General features: G+C 35.9%; 1 protein-coding gene across 1 annotated transcript in view; it reads left to right on the top strand.

Annotated features, from left to right (window-relative positions):
- Window positions 1–18,873, top strand: part of ARHGEF38 (Rho guanine nucleotide exchange factor 38) — a 147,074-nt gene extending 128,201 nt beyond the window's left edge. The window contains exons 9-14 of the mRNA XM_043870902.1: window positions 1,020–1,142; window positions 4,600–4,911; window positions 8,032–8,175; window positions 9,000–9,198; window positions 9,343–9,602; window positions 18,470–18,873. Of these exons, the coding sequence (XP_043726837.1) occupies window positions 1,020–1,142; window positions 4,600–4,911; window positions 8,032–8,175; window positions 9,000–9,198; window positions 9,343–9,602; window positions 18,470–18,655 (1,224 nt within the window). The 3' untranslated portion in view covers window positions 18,656–18,873. The remainder of the gene's footprint in view (window positions 1–1,019; window positions 1,143–4,599; window positions 4,912–8,031; window positions 8,176–8,999; window positions 9,199–9,342; window positions 9,603–18,469) is intronic.
- Window positions 18,874–22,743: the final 3,870 nt, after the last annotated feature.

The following is a 22,743-nucleotide window of genomic DNA, read 5'->3' as shown; positions in this document are numbered from 1 at the left end:
TAAAAACCACAAAAACCCACATGTGCATCTCAAAGTTAGCTGTAGGCTACCTCCCAGTCAACCCCAAAATGGAGATATGATCACACAATTTTAAGACAAACCAAATACCTCTATTTATTTTATAACTGGTAATTTGTAACACCCCCTTTACAGTTCTGATCCTTCTCCAGGGGATCTTTCCCACCCAGGGATCAAACTCACATCTCTTGCCTTGGCAGATGGATTCTTTACCACTGAGCCACTTAGGAAGTCCTAGTTCATAAATGGTCCCTTCCTATTTTCTAGTTTTTCTCTTGGATATGTTTTGGAAGATGTCTGCATGCTTTAATAGATGATCACACCAACAGAAGATTAAGCTTACAGGCATAGTGATTTGGAGACAAGGTTCTATGTTACATAACCAACAGCCACATTCTTTTTATTATTATTATTATTAACTGATACAAAACCTGATTTTGCAGTCAGATTTGCTAATCTCTTCCTAAAGCCCTGACTTCTGTGAAAGGAAAATCAAACCATAGTTACAACATCCAGAGGGCAGTGGAAACCCTGTCCCTGATACACTTTTCAAGGAGTCAATGCCTCCTGGGAACATCTACAGAAAAGTCTTATATTTCCACTAACTGATTCAACAAAAGTGTGATCATCTTCTCTTAAAGAGAAGATTAAATTCATCATGGAAAATGATGACATAAATCAAAGAGGAGTGATTTTTAAAATAAGAGATCTGTAAGAACTGAATGATGAAAAATAGCCAACGAGGGAATTTAAGATGGACTCCACTTAATAAAAAAGGGTGTTGTACCAATGGAGCAATATGAGAAAGCAACAAGGGGAAAAGTAAGGATATAGGTCATTACAAGTAACCTGATTGTGCCAAGTGTTTGCAGAATTTTTCCTTCCCTTTGTCTTTTTCTCTCAGTGGTAACAGTTATGTTGATGAAGTGCACATTTGGGCTGCACTTCCTGTGCTGACTTCAGAACTTTGCACTTTTGGTAACTTTGCTCTTGGCTTCCAGGATGCCATGCCTTTAGCTCTGCAGAGCATGATGGAGCTCCAGGAGATTTCACACAACAAAGAGGAGGAGGAGAGTGGCTATTCAGAGTCTCCAAGTAATGCCCCAAATCCCTCTGAAGACTTTGTAAGTTATTTATATTCACAGATGAATGCAAATGGAAATAGTAGGGTGAGAAGAAAAGCTGGTTTTCATTTACTTTTTTGGAACTAAAAATAAAACGTGCACTAAAGCAAATACTAATGTCAAAATTAGTAGATTTAAACAGGAGGTTTTTTATCATTAAATATTTTGAAGTGGATTTGTGAGGCTTTTATCATAATCAAAATTTAAGAGGGCTCCAGACGGTGTTTGTAGGATATCTAGTGTCTGTGCAGCTTTTAAAATCAACATTTAGTTTAAGTCTGCATATGGTATATTAGGGATTTATTAAGTTAGAAAGCTATGATTTTCTTACAGGAGTCTCTGGAAATGCCTAGAGTTTTTACAGAAGGAGTGAAGATAGTCTGTGAGGATGACTTTTATTAACATACTATACACTGGGAAGTAAGAGAGTGATAGTTGCTCAGCTGTATCCAACTCTTTATGACCCCATGGACTATAACCTTTCACCCTTCTCTGTCCATGGAATTCTCCAGACCAGAATACTGGAGTGGGTAACTGTTACCTTCTCCAGGGGATCTTCCCAACCCAGGGGTCGAACCCAGGTCTCCCACACTGCAGGCAGATTCTTTACCATCTGGGCTACCAGAGAAGCCCAAGAATACTGGAGTGGGTAGCCTATTCCTTCCTCAGCAGATCTTCCCGACCAGGAATCAACCAGGCATCTCCTGCATTGTAGGAGGATTCTTTACCAGCTGAGCTACCACTGAAGCCAAGTAAGGCCTTTCTATTCAGAAAGGGCTTTTATTTAAGAGTCATATATCTTCTGTTCTGTGGTAAAATATTTGTTTCCTAAGAATTATATAAAATATACAGAATTATAAAGCAAAAATTGGGAATCATTAAAAACATATTTGAGGCAAGAAAGTATTGGGGCAGCAAACTAGTCTGAGATTTATTTATTTTAATTTAGTATCTTGGGCTAGATAGGTATTATTATTTCATAGTAACATTTCAAGTATTACATAAAAGATATAATAGACTCCTCCATCATTCTGAAGGTCCTTGAAAATGACATTTTTTTGTATTGGTATTATTGGCATTGGGGTCAGATGAATCTTCATTGAGTGGCCCTTGTATTGAAGGATATTTAGCTTTCCTACCAGGCTCTGAACCCCAGTAAATGTCTGCCATCTCATATTTTCAAATCCTGGGAAGTGATACAACACCTACTCCAGTAGAAAAACACCCAGAAGCATCTAGATTTCCTGGCACTGGGTAATGGAAAGTCATGATTACATCTGAAACTTAACATGGTAGATTAGATGGATGGGAGGGAGGGAGCGGGTGGGAGAGGGAAGGAGAAAGGAGAGAGTTTTTATAACATGTTAAATGGAAAAAATATGCCTAGCTCTTTATATGTTTTCTGAGCTTAATTACAGTGAGCACATTTTAGAAATGTCCTCATGTGTTTGCTCTCTGGTTTAATTCCGACTCATTAAGGTGATAAATATTTATTGAACACCCTGTAAGACCATAGTATATAGCTTCCCCATCATCAAGCATGCTCCAGAACCTGACAGAATGAAGAGATAAGGTGTCCTTCCCTACCTTGTATAAAACCACAGGATGATAAATTAGGCTAAATTAGAAAGCTCAATATAAAAGTACCTTTGTATGAATAAAGTGTATTGAACTCTTCAAATATTAAGCACTCAAATCTATCTAAAGGCAGCACAATTGTTTTTATCTAACCATGAGAGATATCTATCTACACATTTTGTATAGCACAAAATAGTAGAATAAAATCTGATTCTTACTTGTTCCAATCATAATTCCTATGTACAGATGAACTGGTTCGTGTCTGTGGGTCACAGAACATATATATTGCAACTATATTCTAATATTGTAATTAGTAGAGAAGGAAATGACAACCCACTCCAGTATTCTTGCCTGGAAAATTCTATGGACAGAGGGGCCTGGCAGGCTATAGTCCATGGGGTCACAGAGTCACACATGGCTGAGTGACTGAGCATTGTAATTAGATTATTCATTCAACTATGTCACAAACACAGTAATTCATCCCAGAACAGTAAACAGATTCTTTGCTTAGTTGACAGACTCATTAAATAATCTGCAGGTGTATATTGATTATTTTATAAGCTAGATATCAAATTTAATCTGTGCTGGCTATTGCTGGCACCAATATGAGATTGGTTTCCCTCCTCTTCTCCAGTTCCCATGAGTTCAGACAAAGTTACCAGAGGTCATGAGTGTGTGCTAGGTCATTCAGGCACGTCGACTCTTTGTGACCCTACGGACTGTAACCCGCCAGGCTCCTCTGTCCATGGGATTCTCCAGGCAAGAATCCTGGAGTGGGTTGCCATGTCCTTCTCCAGGGGATCTTCCCAACCCAGGGATCTAGCCCAAGTCTCCTGCACTGGCAGGCAGGTTCTTTACCACTAGCATCACCTGGGAAGCCCTACCAGGGATCATGTAAGTTATTTAATACAAACTGCTGCTCAGATGTTGATTCCCTAGAACATCTTTCAGGGTACAAAAGAGAAATCTTTTTTCCAAATTGCTATAGCCTAATCATGACACCCAAGCACATACGATAAAGGGAAAAGCTGGGTAGTTAGCAAACATAGGAGACTTCAGAACAGAGGGGAGGCAAGAGGAAACAAAAGAAATTAAATCTAGACTGCTCAGGTGCTGGCATGGAGCTAGACAGTGATTCGGTGTTCATTTTCAATGACTCAGACATACAAATATAACAATTTAGGACACAGGATCAGCATCAGCTTAATCCTGCAAGGTATTTAAAGAGGAAACAATAACTATCTGGCCATTTCTGTAACAGGAACAAAATACCTGTAATAAGGGGCTACTCTCTGTATAGAGGATCCAATTGCACTACGAAAATTAACCGGCAGGGTAGACAGGGAAGTGGGGTGCAGGTGTGGGAGGAACAGGACACAACCTCTCCTAAGACCAACTGTCCTCCTTTCATTGCTAGCAAAGGAAGCGAATGATATGTGCATTATTAATAATACAGGTTTGGTAGTCCAAGGTGGAGATTACCTGCAACCCCATATTCGGGAGGAGCTCCACTTGGCTCTGAGATTAGAAAGAAGGGGAAGGGGAAAGTGTGGAGGGAGATGACCCCACTGAAAAGTCAGTGGTTGTGGAGAGAAGGCTGGAGCGTAGTTTGAGTGTGCAGGTTTCAACTTTTGTATTCTTCTTCCTGTTCACTCTTCAGTTTCAACGCTAGAGTCTAGAGCTGCTATTTTAGGTCCTTGCACAGGTTTAGCTAGACGACAACAACAACAACACACACACACACACACACAACATGATCCCTTGCTAGGTACTTTCCTGCCTTCCTTTGCGCTCCGGCAAGGAGGCAGTAAGCCTATTGATAACAGCTCCTGGCTTGGGTGTTCCTCCCCGTGACGGCGTTGTTTTGCTCTTTTGGCAGGCAGCTCATTTACAGAAGCTCGTCCTGACGCCCCTGTCGGTCCTGCTGTCCCTGTTCCCAGGGCCTCAGAAGCTAATCCAGAAACGCTATGACAAACTGCTGGACTATAACAGCTACTTGCAGCGGGCGGCGGCGGACGAGTCAGACTTGGCCAAAAGGGAGTATGAGGCGCTCAACGCCCAGCTGGTGGAGGAGCTCCAGGTGTTCAACGTGGCCGCGCGGAGGGTCCTCCGGAACTGTCTGTGCAGTTTCGTCACCCGGCTCAGGGACCTGATGGCCGCGGCCCAGCGGGCCCACAGCGCCACGGGGCCGGTAAGCGCCGCGCCGGGCTCTGCCAGAAAGCACGCCGCGCCAAGCAGCCTGCTCACAGCGGGCTTGGGTATGCGTGTGTGTGCACGTGTGTGCACGTGGGTGGTGTCCGTTTCTACTGAAGCCAGTCAGAGTGTTCTGCTCCTTGTCCCCCTTCCCCACAGGAAGCTAAAAACAAGTTTCCTGCTGCCGGTTTACTGTGACTTACACACACGGAGATCTTTTGGGAGATTCCTTTTCAAACACCAAACGTCTTTCAGCTTGGCTCCCTTCGTTGGCGGAGCCAATGTAGCTCCATCTGCCTGATGCGATCTTGAAGCTTATCAATTTATATTTTGTATTATCTTCCTATTCAACAGTTTCTAAACGTTAACCATGACTAAGACATGAGTCCAAAACCAAGGCCATCTCAGTGTAGTGACAGAAATAAGATATCCATCAAACCAGTCTTTGTTTTGCTTTTGTTTTCCTGGAGGAGGAAATGGCGATCAATCCACTCCCATATTCTTGTTGGGAAAATCCCATGGTCATAGGAGCCTGGGGGGTGACAGTCCATGGGATCACAAAGCCTCAGACACGACCGAAGTGACTGAGCATGCATGCATATATAAAACATAGATATATTAATACATAAAATACATACCTAAAACTATATATCATAACTTTCCATTAGCGTATAACTTTATAATCATTTTCTGAAGAAGAAAGATATTTACAGCCTAATATCAACTTAAAAAAAAAGATTAGCTTTGTTACCTGGCCTTTCAAGTGTATTACTTATCTTTCAGCTGGTTAGATGTTTAGTGAACACTTGGAGAAAAATATATTGTATAATTAACTTTTAACTTATCCTCTGAATTAAGTTAAGTTGGATAAATATTTACTTGGCTCAAGAGAAAAAGCTATATAAAAATATATAAGCAGTCTCACACCCATTCTGACTCCAAACCACCTCATCTCCTGTTCTCACCCCCACTGATATTAGTTTATTTTTATTGTGCCATTAAAAGTATAATAAATGCAAATATGTATTTTCTTTCTTACACAAACTAGCAAACTATAGTACCCTTCTGCAACTTGTGTTTAACATCCATGTCAGTACATAGCCTCATCATTTCTTTCACATGTCTACTGCATAGTCTTTTATATGTCTACCGCATAGTTGTACAATATTTTTTGGTAACAACTTTATTGAGATATAATTCACATGCTATACACTACACCTGTTTAAAATGTACAATTCAATGATTTTTGTAAATTCACAAGAATCGTGCAGCCATCACCACAATTTTAGAAAATGGTCATCACCCCCAGAAGAAACTGTGCCATTAGCAGTGACTCCCCTTTTCCCCTGACCTCCCAGTCCCAGACACCCTCAGATCTCCTTTCTGTCTTGACAGACATGCTTATTCTGGACATCTGGTATAAAGAGAATTTTACAACATGCGGTTCTTTGTGACTGGCTTCTTTCACTTAGTATCATGTTTTCAAGTTTTGCCCATGTTGCAATGTGTTTTACAACTTTATTCTTTTTATTGCCAAATATTACATTCTATGGTATATCACATTTTATTTATCCATTCATCAGTTGGTGGACATTTGAGTTATTTCTACTTTTTGGCTATCATGAATAATGCTGCTATGAACATTCAAGTTCTTAATGGATAATATGTTTCCACTTCTCTTGGGTGCATACCTAGGAGTGGAATTTCTGGATCATAAGCTAACTCTGTGTTAACCTTTTGAAGAACTGCCAGTCTGTTTTCTGAAGAGGTTGCACTATTTTACATTCTCAGTAGTAATGACTGAGGGTTCCAATTTCCTCAATCGGTCTTTTTTTTTTTTCATTATGGCTGTCTTAGTGGATATGAAGTGATAACTCATTGTGGTTTTGATTTGCATTTGTCTGATCAGTCCCCTATTTTAACTTTTTAATTTCCTCCTTCCTATTTTTAAACTTTTAAAATTGAAGTGTACCTTATAAGATTATATGCAGTAAAATGCATCTATCTGAAGTGTATATCTCAATGAATGTTGGCACATATATGCATCTGAGTTGCCACCACCCAGATCTAGATATAAGCCTTTTGTGGTTCCCTGTTAGGGAACTATAATTTCCAGATTACAGTCCTCCAAAGGTAACTACTCTTCTGACTTATATTACCACAGACTGTTTGGCCTGGTTTGCATTTTATATAAATGAAATCACACAGCATGTATTCTTGTGTATATTAATCTGTCCCTATTGATAGATATTTGGGCTATTTCCAATCTTTTTCTATTACAAATAGTGCCAGAGTGATTTTATATGTGAGCAAATGTGTTAATATCTTTAGGAGAGGTTTCTGAGTGTCCACTAGTGTGTGGAGCAATCTGATTGCAACTTCATTTGGGAACTCCTGGTGATAGCCATCAGTAGGTCTTTCCTCTTGGGTTGTTCAGAATCTTCAGAGATGTCCTTTCAAGTTTTCTGTCTAAAGGGTAATGGTTGGCTGTGAAGCCTGGTTGGCAGGGTCTCTGGATCCAGTCTATATCCACTCACTTAATGACCCTCTTTCTAACTCGGGTCCCCACTATCATTTGTGCCTAGTGTCCCAGTCTAGAGACTCTCCATTTTACTATTTGCAGAGAAGAAAATTTCCATCTTCTGCTAAAGTATGGAAGTCACCAAGATTCACTGAGATGGAGAAAGAATCTTGGGATCTAACTGCTTCAAAACAGTTCCAGTTGTCTATATCTGCATAACAGTTTACACCAAACATGGTGGTGTGAAACAACCAATGGTCACTTATTATTGTCTCTCATAGTTCTGGGGTTCACTGGGGTCAGGTAGTGACTCTCAATGTCTCAGTCAGATGGTAACTGGGGCTGAAGTGTTACAAAGATTTTCTCAGGCCATTGTCTAAGGTTGGTGGTTGGATGATGATAGAAGACTCAAGCAGTGGGAGATTGGAATAGCTGGGGTTGCATAGACACCCCACTCCTTCCAGCCCACCCCCACTGGATCTTTCAGCATGATCTTTTAATATGGTGGACCCAGTACAACTGGACTTCTTCTATAGTGACTAGAGTCTCCCTAGAGTGAGTGTCCCAAGAGAAATGTCGTATCATTTCTACCTTTAGGTACCACGGTTGGCTTCAAGCGTCTCTGAAATTCAGAATCGAGTACTAGAAGAGGTTCAAAACCTGAATTTTGTAAAGGATAACAATGCTACCTTTATTGAGAGGAAACTTAGTTTTGAAAAGAAGAAGCCTGTGCAAACTCTGGTGAGTTTGGTAGCATTCAGCAACAGTGATGACTATCACTTCTTTTCCTTGTTCAAATCATAGTATGTTATTTTTCATATCACTTATTTCATTCTAATATCTTATAATCACCTACTTATTACACATAGAATTTCTCATTTATTTATACCCTCTGCACTATGAACTCCATAAGGTCGTAGGTTTTTATCTGTTTTGTATAAGATGTATACAGAACAAGTGCCTAAATGTGCTTGACGAAGGTAGGCACTCTATAAATACCTGGTAGTGAATGAACAGAATTTTATAGTGCAAAATCATTACAGTTTAAACCTTACATTTTTCTAGATAAGGAATCCTATTCTGCAGAGATGAAGTGGCTTTCTCAATGTCACTTAGTAGTAGAGCTGGGACAGGGGCCAGGACTCTTGACTCCTACCTAATTTACTGATATTATTTCCCAGAAAAATACATGCACATATATAATTTAATTAATTAAATATTATTTATCAAGTGCTTAATACATAAGTGCCTACAGCATGGCAAAAAATTAAAAAATGTTCAACAATCAGTAGGATTAGAACCTCTGCCTTTTTATTCTCAGCCAAATTTTCTTTCTTCTCTACAACACTGCCCTCATGTGCTAACTAGAGAATTTTTCACTGCATAACTCAGCTGAATACTTTCACAATAATAGTCTGATCATGCCTCAACACTGCAATAATCCCAAATTAATGTAGGGCTTCAACATTTTAAAAAAATCTCCAGAGAAGAAATACTTCCCAGTATTTATTTGAGAGGATTTTATTATACATCTGTCTGAATAAAAGTCTCTCCTAACTTTCCAGCCAGAAGTGCCACGCCAGACGGACACTCACCGCTCCAAACTTCTATCCACATACAGCACAGAGGAGCTCTACCAAGCTAAGCGCAAGTGCAACGCTACACAAGAATATGACATCAATCTTCTGGAAGGGGAGTTGGTGGCTGTGATGGAACAGAAGGATCCACTGGGGAGTACCAGCAGGTGGCTTGTTGACACAGGAAGTGAGTTTTTTGCATAAGATGCAAAGAACTTCCACCTCTCTACTACTTGAGATCTTCCCAAGGTCTTCTCTGTGCTTCTCCAAGTGCAACTGTTTGGAAAGAGTATATAAATAACCTTGTTTCTTCTTTTTATTTCCTACCCAGTTATAAAAGGATATGTGTATTCCTCCTTCCTAAAACCCTACAATCCAGCAAGACTGCAGAAAGTGGATGGTGAGAACAGGTTCTGCGATGATGATTTTGATAACATCAGCCTCTTTGTGTCTTCACGGCCAGTCAGGGACAGTGTCACAGGCACCCCAGAAGGTAGCATAAGTGATAGCAGCTCGTCTCTTAGTGGAACATGTGGGAAGTCTGAAACAAATGGTACTGACGCTGACAGTTTTCAAGAGGCAGATGAACAGGTAAGAGTTTGAACCTTGATGTGAAGATGCTTGGCTGTTCAAACCATGAAATATGTTCTCTCTTACTGTGAGACTCTGGAAGTGTCAGCTTCCGCTTTATGTACCTTTTTCAAGGGATTTAATTCTCTGAGCCTGTTTCCTCAAATGAGGAGAAGAAGACAGTAATTCCTACTTGGCCAAGTTGATGCAAGGATTAGAGATAATGTGTAAGTGAGCTACCTATGAATCAGTTGTTTTTAATCTCTAGCATAACACCACCACATAATGACATATACTATATACTGAAACTTTTAAAAGCTACCATTCCCCCATTTAACCAGCGCAAAGGCTATTGGCATAATCCTTTCCCAAAATGGTATGTTAACTTCTATATAGGGTTCCTTTTGCTACCTCAGAAAGTTTCAATATATTTGTTAATCCCCAGTAGTGACCAATTAACTGGTTCCTTTTTTTAAACTTGCTTTTTTTTCTTCAGTGGCTTTTCTATTAATTAACTTCTTTAAAAAATAAGGTTAATAAATGTTATTTGTGAAAAGTTAAAATAGTAGAAAGATACATGTAAATTAAAAGTAAAGGTCTTTATTCTCTCCTCAGTCCTACTTTGCAGAGATAATATGCTGGTATATCTTTTCAAATACTGTATTTATATGAGTAGATTTACACTTATATGAGTGGGAACATATATGTTGTACATAATTTTTTTCACTTAACAATATATCTCAGACACAACCATACTTAAATATCTACCTTCTTCCTTAACAAATTCTGCATAGTACTTCATTATTCAGATATATCCCAGTTTATGTAACTATTACCATAATAATAGACATTCAGATTATTTTGAGGTTTTTAAAAGTTTCAAACAATATTTCAGGCAAGATCCTTATTCGTCTATTTTTAAACACTTGAATATGTATATCTGTAAGGCAAGTTCCTAAAAATATTGGAGCATCAAAGGAGATATATATTTAAAGTCTTGATAGACAGTGCCATACTGCTCTTCAAAAATATTTTATCTATTCAATTTCTTTCATCAACAATACACTGTATGCTGTCCAATTCATGTCTGAAACTTTAAAAATGGTTTTATTGAGTTCTTACTTACATACCATAAAATTTATGCAATTTAAGTATACAATTCACTGACTTTTAGTATACTAACAGTTACCTGAATCCAACTTTAGAATGTTTCCTTCACCCTAAAAGATTCTTTGCACTCATTTGTAGCCCTTCCTCTTTCCCACTTTTAGCCCCAAGAAATCTTTAACCTACTTTTTCCCTCCATAGATTTGCCTTCTTTGTATTTTTTGTATTAATGAAATCACACAGTATGTGGTGTTTTACAGACAGCTTCTTTCACTTAGCATAATGTTTTTTGAGATTCACCCATGTTGTAGTATGGATATATAGTTTGTTGCTTTTTATTGCCTAATAGTATTTTATTCTTCGAATATAGCTTATTTTGTTTATCCATTCACCAAATGATGGACATGTGGGATAACTTCTATTATGAATAATGCTGCTATGAACATTTTTGTGCAAGTCTTTGTGTGAATTTCATTTTTCTTGAGTAGAATTGCTTATTGGTACCATTAAATTTTTAGAAAACTGCCAAGCTATTTTTCAAAGTGATTGCACCATTTTATGTATCCAACAACAATCTATAAGGATTGTGAATTGCAGTTGCTTCATATTCTTGCCTTATTGCCTTTTTTCTTTGTCACAGCCATCTTAATGGAAGTGGTATCTCATTGTAGTTTTGATTTACATTTCCCTAATGACTAATGCTGTTGAATATCTTTCATGTTCTTATTGGCTATTCCTGGTTTGTGTTTTTTTTTTTTTTGGATGAAATGTCTTTTTGGGTATTTGCCCATTTAAAAAATTGGGTTCATTTCTGTTCTTATTATCCAGTTTTAAGAATTCTTTATATATTCTGGATACAGTTCTTTATCAGATATGAAATTTGCAATTACTTTCTCCCAGCCATGGCTGATTCCTGTGTGTTTTTACCACTTTCCTGTCTTGAAGTTTCAAAACCCTGTTTTTCACTTATTCATTCTCTTAGCTTATTCAGAGTTTTTGTAAGACAATATAATGTTATAATACCAACTGTTTAATGATTTTTTATCAGTGAAATCCATATACTTGATTAAGTGTCCTGGCTGACTTTGCCTTATCTCAATAACCTGGAAGGACAGACATTGGAGGATGAAATTTGTGAAGACACCCTAAAGCTGGTTTGATGTTGAGTTTTAGTTTTTACTTGGCTTTACGGGAACTTTTAGATTAAGTGACTCACTTAGGCTCAGCATGGATTTTGTAGTTTAAAACTGCGTCTAGAGCCTACTAGCTGCTGCTACTGCAGAGTAATTAATTGCTTTGAGTTATCCTATCAATATGTATCATGGGAATTAGGTCCATTAGTAGTTTCCATTACTGAGGGGAAAAATAAGAATTTTCTTTCGCTCAAAACAAAGTATATAAATGATATCTTTCCAAAGTGCTGTTTGTTCTTGTTTTCCTTTTGAGTTTCAAACCAATTCAAAATAGACTATGGTATCATGGACATAAATGCAAATATTATCACTGGTACAACTGAATTAGAAAAGGCAGCTTGGATCTGTGAACACATAGGATCCCCTGTACCCTTCCTTTGACTTGAAATAACCTAACTCAAATTTCACATTTCTTCCATTAAATAATAATGGGATGGTCTGTATTAGTTTTCTGTGCTGCATAACAAATTATCACAAACTAAGTAGCTTAAAACAACATAAATTTATTATCTCATCATTTTCTTGGTCAGAAGTCCAGACCACAGCTTAGCTGGGTGCTTTGCTTGGAATCTCATAGTGCTGCAAGTCTAGACGTTTGCTTGGCTGTGCTCCTTTTCGAAATTCAAGGTTCTCTTCCAAGCTCGTGGTGATGGTAGAATTTAGTTCCTTGTTCCAGTAAGACCAAGGCTTCCATTTTCTTGCTGGCACAATCTTTGGTACTTCTCAAAGACCAAGTTTAATAATGGCTAAAATCCAGTTTTAGAGGGGAATAATGCCTGAGAATTAGTGCTCTTTTCTTTTTCCATGTGAATACTACTGAGAACATAATTTTTGACTTCTGAAAAGTTGGCGGTTTTGTACTAATTCTAGATTCACTATCTGATCTCCCCTCTTTACGTTTTTCAACTGCTTATGATAATAATGCTATATGTCTAGCGTGTAATCATTTTAAAAGTGCTTCAAAAGTTAGAAGGATGTAACATATCTAACTAGTCATTAAAATGATGTTTTAGAGAGCTATTTATTGACATGACAAGATTTTAAGAAATATCTTGAAGTGAAAAAGCAGGTTGCAAAAATTATGTGTACTATAATTACATGCCTAACACCACTTTAGGTAGGTAGGTAGGTAGAACAAAAAGGACAAGGAAGAAAGGATAAAAGAAAAACAAGGTAGTCACAGAAATTGGGTAAACTTTTTTGTGCTTACCTTTATTTAAAACTGTTTTTTCTTTTACAAAAATTACTTGCTTGAAAACAATTCATAGTTGTTAACTAAAGAACATGAAGGCTTGCTTTTGTGGGTGAGAGAGCATTTTTCATGCAATATCACTATCTTGGCTTCCTGTAATACGGTAAATGCTGGTTTTGCAGATTTTTAGTTTTGGAAAGGAAAATTAAAATATATTATGATTTTAGTTGCTGCTCATTAGAGAACAGGGGTGAAATCAGTAAAATGAGATTCAGTGAAGATAGGTAATGTGGCTCAGTAGGGAGGAATAATTAAATGCACAATTATAGAATAAGGAAATGCTGAATTGGCAGTGGCACCGCAAGGAAAGAGCCGGTGGTTATAAACAGTAAGTAATAAATTGGGTACGAGTCAATAATACAATAATACAGGGTGTTATTAAAAAAAGGAAATGTGGAGAACTGGATTGTAGTCACAGAATATTGTACATAAAATGAACCAGAGCTTTACATATTGCAAAGAAGTAATTAATAAAATATATTTCACTGAATGCCAAGGAAAGGATCAGATGATTATGGCTTAAATTTCCAAAACTGTAATAAATGTGTCTGGACCAAAACATAGTAACATTGAAAGTTGAAGGATATGGCTTACAACAATGAAAACATTTTTTAAAAAGAGAGAAAACCTTTAGCTCTTAAATCCATAACAAACAAAATTTCTAACTTGTAGTCTAATGTTATCAACTACTGTCTCTTTAAAAGCAGATTTACTTCCATTTTGAATATTTGTCTTATGTTAAATGGAGAAACAAACATATCTAAAAACTGAAAAATTCTTATCATAAGGTAATTTTGGACTATGATCATCTAAAGTATTCAAAGTGTATAATTTTGTAATTTAAATTTAAAATTTTATGAGTGTTTATATTGAATGTTTAAAATATAAGCTTTGCTAGGTAGATTTTATATTCCCCTTGAGAGTATATGTGCCAAATTGAATGACCACCACAAATATTTAGGAATCATATATTAGTAGGTAATCTGACTTGATAAAAAATCTATAGCTGCACTGATAAAGTATGTATATTATGTGTGCATGCATGCATGCCAGGTTGCTTCCGTTGTGTCCAACTCTGTGCAACTCTGTGGACTACATCCTGCAAGACTCCTCTGTCCATGGGATTCTCCAGGCAAAGATACTGGAGTGAGTTACCATGCCCTCCTCCAGGGTATCTTCCCAACCCAGGGATCGAACTCATTTCTCTTATGTCTACCTGCATTGGGAGGCAGTTTCTTAACCACTAGCGCAACCTAGGAAGCCCCATAATATGTATAAAAATTGCAAAAGATGGCTAGCAACTACTAATGTGGGCTCTTAAAGATTATTTCAGAAGCTGTATTATGATACATCATATTCCTGAAAGCTTTTGCAAACCAAATCTTCCACTCTGTTCTTATGGATATATTCAATGCCTTCAGTTTCTAAACAACAAAAACAGCAGCAGCAGCAGTATATTAGATTCCAGTCCCTTTCTGCAAGAATACACTCTGCACACCCTTGCTAGAAAAAAAGTTTGGTTCCTAAAGTGCCATGAGAAATGAATGAAGCATACGCTTTGGAGTTGGAAGATACAGTCCAAGTAGTACCAACTAGCTTGATGATTAACAGCACGTTACTTCTCCAAGTTTCATCTCACAGGGTTGTGAAGGATACAGCACATTTGACATGTAAACTGTTGTGAGAGCTATAAAAGGTGGTCATTACTGCTACCATCTCTCATCCGAGATGGGACTACCAGACCACCTTACCTGCCTCCTGAGAAATCTGTATGCAGGTCAAGAAGCAACAGAACTGGACATGCAGCAAACAGACTGGTTCCAAATCAGTAAAGGAGTACATCAAGACTGTATATTGTCACTCTGCTTATTTAACTTATATGCAGAGTACTGTGAAAATGTGAAATGCTGGGCTGCATGAAGCATAAGCTGGAATCAAGATTGCCAGGAGAAATATCAATAACCTCAGATATGCAGATGACACCACCCTTATGGCAGAAAGCAAAGAAGAACTAAAGAGCCTTTTGATGAAAGTGAGAGGAAAGTGAAAAAGTTGGCTTAAAGCTCAACATTCAGAAAACTAAGATCACGGCATCACTTCATGGCAAATAGATGGGGAAACAATGTAAACATTGAGACTATTTTGGGGGCTCCAAAATCACTGCAGATGGTGACTGCAGCCATGAAATTAAGACGCTTGCTCCTTGGAAGAAAAGCTATGACCAACCGAGACAGCATATTAAAAAGCAGAGACATTACCAACAAAGGTCCATCTAGTCAAAGCTATGGTTTTTCCAGTAGTCATGTATGGATGTGAGAGTTGGACTATAAAGAAAGCTGAGTGCTAAAGAATTGATGCTTTTGAACTGTGGTGTTGGAGAAGACTCTTGAGAGGCCCTTGGACTGCAAGGAGACCCAACCAGTCAATCCTAAAGGAAATCAGTCCTAAATATTCATTGGAAGGACTGATGCTGAAGTTGAAACTCCAATACTTTGGCCACCTGATGGGAAGAACTGACTCATTGGAAAAGACCCTGATGCTGGGAAAGCTTGAAGGCTGGAGGAGAAGGGGATGACAGAGGATGAGATGGTTGGATGGCATCACTGACGCGATGGGCATGAGTTTGAGTAGGCTCCGGGAGTTAGTAATGGACAGTGAGGCCCGGTGTGCTGCAGTCCATGGGGTCACAAAGAGCTGGACACAACCGAGTGACTGAACTGAACTGAATGTTACCATTCCATTGCTCAAGAATTTATGACATCTCCCTTTTGGTTTCCTCTACTTCTTTAAATTGCAAAGTGATACATACCCACCAGTCTGTCTTGTATGTATCTTGTATGACTCAAGATGATCTCATGTGTTCTTGTATGATATCCAAGCCTTTCAGCCTTACTTTCAAAACAAACCAACATATATTTGAATTCCTACTATATATCATTGATGTGGTCAATGGAGAAAAGTTAAAATGTGGTTCCTCTCCCTGAGGTGGAGCTCATGCTAGAGCTGTTGAAATGATACATGTCAGTGGTATCAGAATACCATCAAAAGCGAAATAGTTCAAGTTCTAAAGAACAGCTTATGCTGTATCTGTAACAGTGACCCTTGAACAACTCTGGGGTGAGGGAGCTGACCCCTGGGCAGCTGAAAATCCACAAAAAATTTTGATTCACCCCAAACCTAACTCCTAATAGTCTACTTTGACTAGAAGCCTTAATGATGATATAAACACTTGATTAACATATATTTTATATGTTTATGTATTATATATAAACATACAATAAAGCTAGAAAAAATATTAAGAAAATCATAAGAAAATAATACATTTAAAATACTTTACTGTATTTATCAATACTGTAAGTTTATTTGTTTACAAAATGAATCATTTCTTAATACATCAACATTATATGATATAAAGCAATGTAATTTTATTTGCATTACTAATGTTAGACATTAGAAATGAAAAAATTATATAAAAAAGAAAATCATATTTATTTATAGGTATAATGATTCATGCATTGAAAACAAAGCAGCACTCGGATTGTTTTATGGTAGCCTAGTATAATCAGTATGATTGCTTCACAGTAGCCTAACCTATTCACTAATGACTAAGTCATAAAATTTTTTTGGCATACAGTATTACAGTCATAGTCAAGAGTATTGGGTGGACCAAAAAGTTTGTTCGGGGAAAAACCCGAACAAACCCAAACAAATTTTTTGGCCCACCAATACAAATTGGTAATGTTACACTTTTTAAAAAACTCACTTACCTGTGATGATAGGCTAATATGCAGTCTCTTCAGTTATGACAGACACACTGAATGGTAATATAATTCTTTGAAAGCAAAGTTTCAAAGAGTAAGAAAACTAACATTATTTAGTTAAATATCACTCATCTTATGCTTTAGTAATTTAGTATTTTATGCATTCTGACATCTTATTTTTTATTTTTTCAATATTTCTTAACTATGTGGTTCATCTGTGAGTTTTTTCAAATAGTCACAAATCTCCCCACTTTTACTGAAAAAAAGTGTGTGAGTGGATCCAGTCAGTTGGGTATTGCCCAAGGATTAACTGTAGTCCCCGCTCAACAATCCAGTCTCCTGCTCAATGAATTTATCTTATTTCCTTTTTATCCTGACCTTCAATTTTGAGAAAGCTAATCTGCTTGCCTTTCCCATGTACTGTTTCTGTGTATTCATCTCTGTACCTTTGAATAGGAAATATCTACCCTCTTTATTAACTTTGTGACCTATAAAAGGTTACTTCTTCCAAAACCCAGCTCACAAATTAGCTTATATATATATGTCTGTATATCTATCACCTGCATTTGCATGGTGTTTGTTTTGCTTTGTTGTTTTTTCATGTACCCCCATTTTTTCAGCATTTTTTTCGCTAGTGGGGTTATCAGTGCTCTGACAATATAATATCTGGCAACTAATAGATACATAGTAAATTTTAATTAGATAAATGAATAAATATTGTTAGCTGACTGCTTAATTTTATAACGTAACTAAACATTTTATTAACAGTCTTAGTGGAAGAGGGACTAAACACTTACTTAGAGGCTTCTTATGCATCTAATAATTATGAAGTTTTCTTTTAAGGTTAAAGAAAAATTCTGGTCACTCAAATAATTTAAAATTATAAATTTAATACACTGTCATTATAAAAGTATAAAATGAGAAAACAAAAACAAGAAAACTTTAGTAATACTTCTAAATCTTGGAAATCTTTATTATGTTTGTCTACAATTTTAGGTCCTACTTCTAATAATTACACTATTCAAAGAAAACCATCTAACAGTATTAGACTTATATTGTACATCTGGTTTCTTTTTGACTGAGTATTTTATCATAAGCATTTTCCTGTGTTGTCTCAGAAAACAGTACTTTTATGACTACAAATTTCCTTAGTGTAAGAGTCTAGAATTTAACTATTGTTTGCTGAACCTTTAATGTTATTCCACCTCCCTCCACTTTTCACCTTATAAGAAAGTGGGTATTACATTAACATTATTATGCAATAATCTCTTCCAGTGTTTCTATTTCTGTAGAAGAGACTCTTTGAGCTATTACTGAATCAAAAAAAGTTAACATTAAAAAGATTTAATACAAAGTGCCAAATTGCCTTCAAGAATGAATAATTTAGACTCCTTCCAACAGAACAGTAAGAATGGCAATTTCACTGTTTTCATCTTGGACCATACTTTGGCAAAACAAATCCAACAAAGGAGTTGGGGAAATGTAACTTTAGGAAAATTCTAAATCTTGGTTTTATTATGTTTGTCTAAATTTTTAGGTTCTGCTTCTAATAATATCATTTGCTTCTTTGTCTAGATTTTCTATGCAGTTCATGCCTTTCAAGCACGGAGTGACCATGAACTTAGCCTTCAGGAATACCAAAGAGTTCACATACTTAGATTTTGTGACCTAAGTGGTAATAAAGAGTGGTGGTTAGCTGAAGTTCAAGGACAGAAAGGCTATGTTCCAGCTAACTACCTTGGGAAGATGACTTATGCTTAAGAAAATAAGCCTTTGACTTTCATTTTCTGGCAAGTTGTTGACTGACTACCTCATAAAACTGCCATTACAAAATATTGGCCTAGAAATCAAGAAACCTCCAAACTATTAATTCAAGAACTGACACCATTTCAGATTTTAAGGAAGACTATGCTTCCAAACAAGATTATTTCAAAATGTACTATAAGGAATGCATGTTGAAGGAAACACTAAACAAACAGAACGGCAAAACAAACAGCCAAAGCTCCAACTATCAACTCCTTAAAAATGATCTTCTGAAAGGGTAAATGTATTCTTTATCATCATGAAAGGCTGGATCTAAGGATAGTTTTTTCAATTTACTGTATTTTATTTTTCTGTATATTTTGCCTTAAATGTTTTTGTTTTTATATTCTTCTCTTTTGAACATGCATGCATGTATATACCTACACACACATATATACCATAACATTACACGGTTTACACACATATATGTATACTATGTGGTACAGATTATACATATATATGCATGAACCAGGGAGTGTACTAAAAAGACATAAGAACAGAAACAGATTACTTAATTAACAGTCAACGAGAAGCCTGATGTGGATTCTCTTTAATGGAAGTTTTGAATTTAAAAAAACCCTGAATAACATAATGGTAATACCTAACATTTACTGAATGCATATCAAATGCCAGACATTATTATAAATGCTTTCTATGTGGTAAATTATTTGATATGCAAAACATTATGAGGAAACTATGGCCTAAATAGATGAATTAATTTATTTAGGCCAAGTTACATTGCTAGTAAGTGGTAGGGCTGAAATTCAAACCTAGACCTAGTTATGAGGTCCATACCCCTAAACACTACATGGTATCTATTTACTATCAGCAAAGAAGATAATGATAAAAATAATCAACACTGATGAGGACCATTTTCCTCTTAGGTCCATATTTAAGTATTGAGAAGTTTTTCAAAATCACAGGCTATTGGAACTTCCATGATTAGCTTAGAGAATAGGAAGTACCTAAGTTTATTATTTTTATTTTTTGCTTAAACATTGTTGAAAGTGAAATTGTTTAAAAACTATCCTACATGATCACTAATGATACTTTAATGAGAAAATATTTTTGGATCACTCAGTCATGTAGATTATGAATGAGGAATGTGTGTTCCATGTTCTGAGCCAAGATGTAAATATTTTTAGTTGCTGATTGGTATTTAGACAAGGCAGGCATTGAGCACAGCATTTGCTGTAACACAATGTCCCGGGACACTGAACTTTCATTTAGGAATAGCTCAGAACTGTTCTCTAAGATTTCAGGCATATTTTGTCCCAAGATATTTTATTGAACTAAAGATGTTTCTTTGGAATAGAAAAAAAGATTAAATTTGTCTCAGTGGTTTCTTTTAAAAACCAAACTAAGGTAGGTTTTCATTGTCCATATAAAATGTGTTAACATATTAAATTTTACAATTTTAAAGTTAAAATTACTCTCAAAGATTTGATCTCAATAATACATATTGTTACATATATTACTGAGGAATACAAAAAAATGAAGAATGAAGAATGCCGTTTTTCAGAGAGCTCTTGACTTTTAACGTATACAGGCCATGTACAACCATAGAAATTCATGAGAAGACAACACATGACAGAAAAATTTATATTTTATGATATTGTTTCTAAAATTCTTAAACAAGGTTTATCAGCTTATATTTATAAGTTGTTTCTGCATAAAATTTTTGTTTGAGTTGGGTACCAAAAGATTGGATGTACAGCAACTTTTTGTCTTTTAAAGGGTCCTTTGTATTCAATAGTGAAACATGAGTAAATTCGTTTGCTTAGGGTAAAGCAAAAGGAAATCCAAACTTGTAACTTGTGGCAACATGAATATACCAGCAACTAGTGGGGAATTTTTATATAATTTAAATTAGCTGTGACCTAAATACTCCTCCCTGAAATGAAGAATTATGTAAATAACACATATCTGCTTTTCTGGCTGAAATAAGTGACTAGATGTATAGGAGTTCTGTCTACCTCTGTAGTCCTAAGATTGATGCTTCCTGTCTGACCTTAGAAGAAACCACACCACTGAAATCATAGCTGCAGTTAGTAACTGAGCAAGACTTACAGTGAAGCCACCTTCTGCAGTCCCCCACTACTGTGGCAAATATGCATTACTATAAAGTAATGTTGTTGCTATTTTAAACATACAACCTACATTTCATATGCTATTTAGGCTTTTTTAAAAAATTATACAATATATACATTTTTAAAGTATATTATTTAAAATCAAGTAATTGTAATTTTGAAGTCAGGCATTATTTTGTTGGATCTAAGGGAAATAAAATCTCAGATGTGTATGAGTCTTCAAGAAGTTTAAAAAGATAGAACTGTTGGTGACATGACTGCATTTAAGGCAAGGAATGCTAATGTAATTCTATTCTTTCTTTATGTCTTTAAAATTAAATGTTATTATATAGTAGACAATTCTCTGAAACAGGAATTTTTACTAAGAATGAAGGGGAAATTTTTGTGGCTGTTTTTCTTTATGAAACAAATAAACAGGTGTATGTATACACTTTATTTAGTATTTATTTTTAAATACATGCCTTAAACTATATACATAATAAAGTTTAGAAATGATTTTTTAAACTCTAGTAATACAAAGTTACCATGGGTGCTTAAATCATGTGAAAGAGTCACAAAGCCACTATTTGAACATTTCTTATTATTTTAGAAAAATACCTGGTCTTAGTATTTATTAATAAAAATTTCTATGAAGGAAGAATTGTGCAGAAGAGATGTAATGCACATTGTTAGTCATATAAATGCCACATTGCATGAACAATTTTAAGTACTGGTATATTCCATATCTTCCCTAAAATATAACTTGGACTTTTAGAAATGGCTATTAAGTGCCTGTCACTATTTGTGATGAATATTTAGATGATTTACAAATGTTTAATAAACATGGAATTAAAAACTCTTCATTTTTCCATCAACTTCTTTGACTTTTGTCAATTGCAAAAACCTCTCAAAGTTATTGTGAATAAAGAGAGGAAATCTGTATATCCTAAGATGGCAAAACCACTTTATTTAGATTCTATTTGTCATAACTATATGGCTTCTTAAGGTACTCAGTACACTGTTCAATACTTGAATACACTGAGAAACCTCACAAGATTTAAGCTAAATTAAGACATGTACATTTACATTATAGTGATGAGGAAGGAGTTAAATTTCACTGACTGGAAGGACACTAGATTTTATATGCTTTATAGAGATATCCTACTATTTATAGAATGCTACTATTTTTAAAGTCTATTTTTTTCAATTACCTCTCTCATATATATACTCAATAGTATATATAAAAAGTTAGTCATTAAATTCTCTGTGACCTACAAAATCATTCCAATATAGAAATCTTTACTCCAGGGATTCAAGCTGAGTCTCTGTGAGCCAATAACTGTGCTCACAATATTACACTCTAGATAGAGACAAAACTTGCTTTAATTTCTCTGGAAAATAAGTCACATTTTAGTATATGCCAGAACAAGATGTTCTTGTTCAAAAATCTTGTGAATGTATTCTTAGTAAATTAAATACAGCTTCTCTTAAAGAAATATTACAGCATGTAAACATATGGCTTTCTCTACTTGCTTATAATTTTTATAATTATTGCGCCAAATGTATTTCTATAAAATGATGTATTTCCTATACAACCTATGGTCACCATAGTTTATAATCTGTTACTAATAAACAGTGCTACCACATCCTTGTTAAGAGTCAGAATCACTTAACCTTTGAATATTAGAGGCCTTCCATTTTATCTCATTCATTACCATTTATGTTTTATAGAGGAGGAAACTAAGACCACATAGCTAACACATGGAGAGACTGGGTCTCTGACTTTAAGCCAGTGTCCTTTTAAGAGTTTTAAGTCACTAAAACCGCCAATTAAATAATCTTAACAGAAAAGCACAATATGCAAAGCAGAAGAGTGATACTGGCTAAATTTCTACTAAAACAGGATTTGAACTTACAATCCTAAAAGCTCGCTTTTTGGCTCACCTACGTTCTGTCTATTCTTTCACTGAGTTAAAA

The sequence above is a fragment of the Cervus elaphus genome, chromosome 17 (assembly GCF_910594005.1).
Source record: "Cervus elaphus chromosome 17, mCerEla1.1, whole genome shotgun sequence".
Classification (NCBI taxonomy): domain Eukaryota; kingdom Metazoa; phylum Chordata; class Mammalia; order Artiodactyla; family Cervidae; genus Cervus; species Cervus elaphus.
This window is presented reverse-complemented; position numbering and strand designations above follow the sequence as displayed.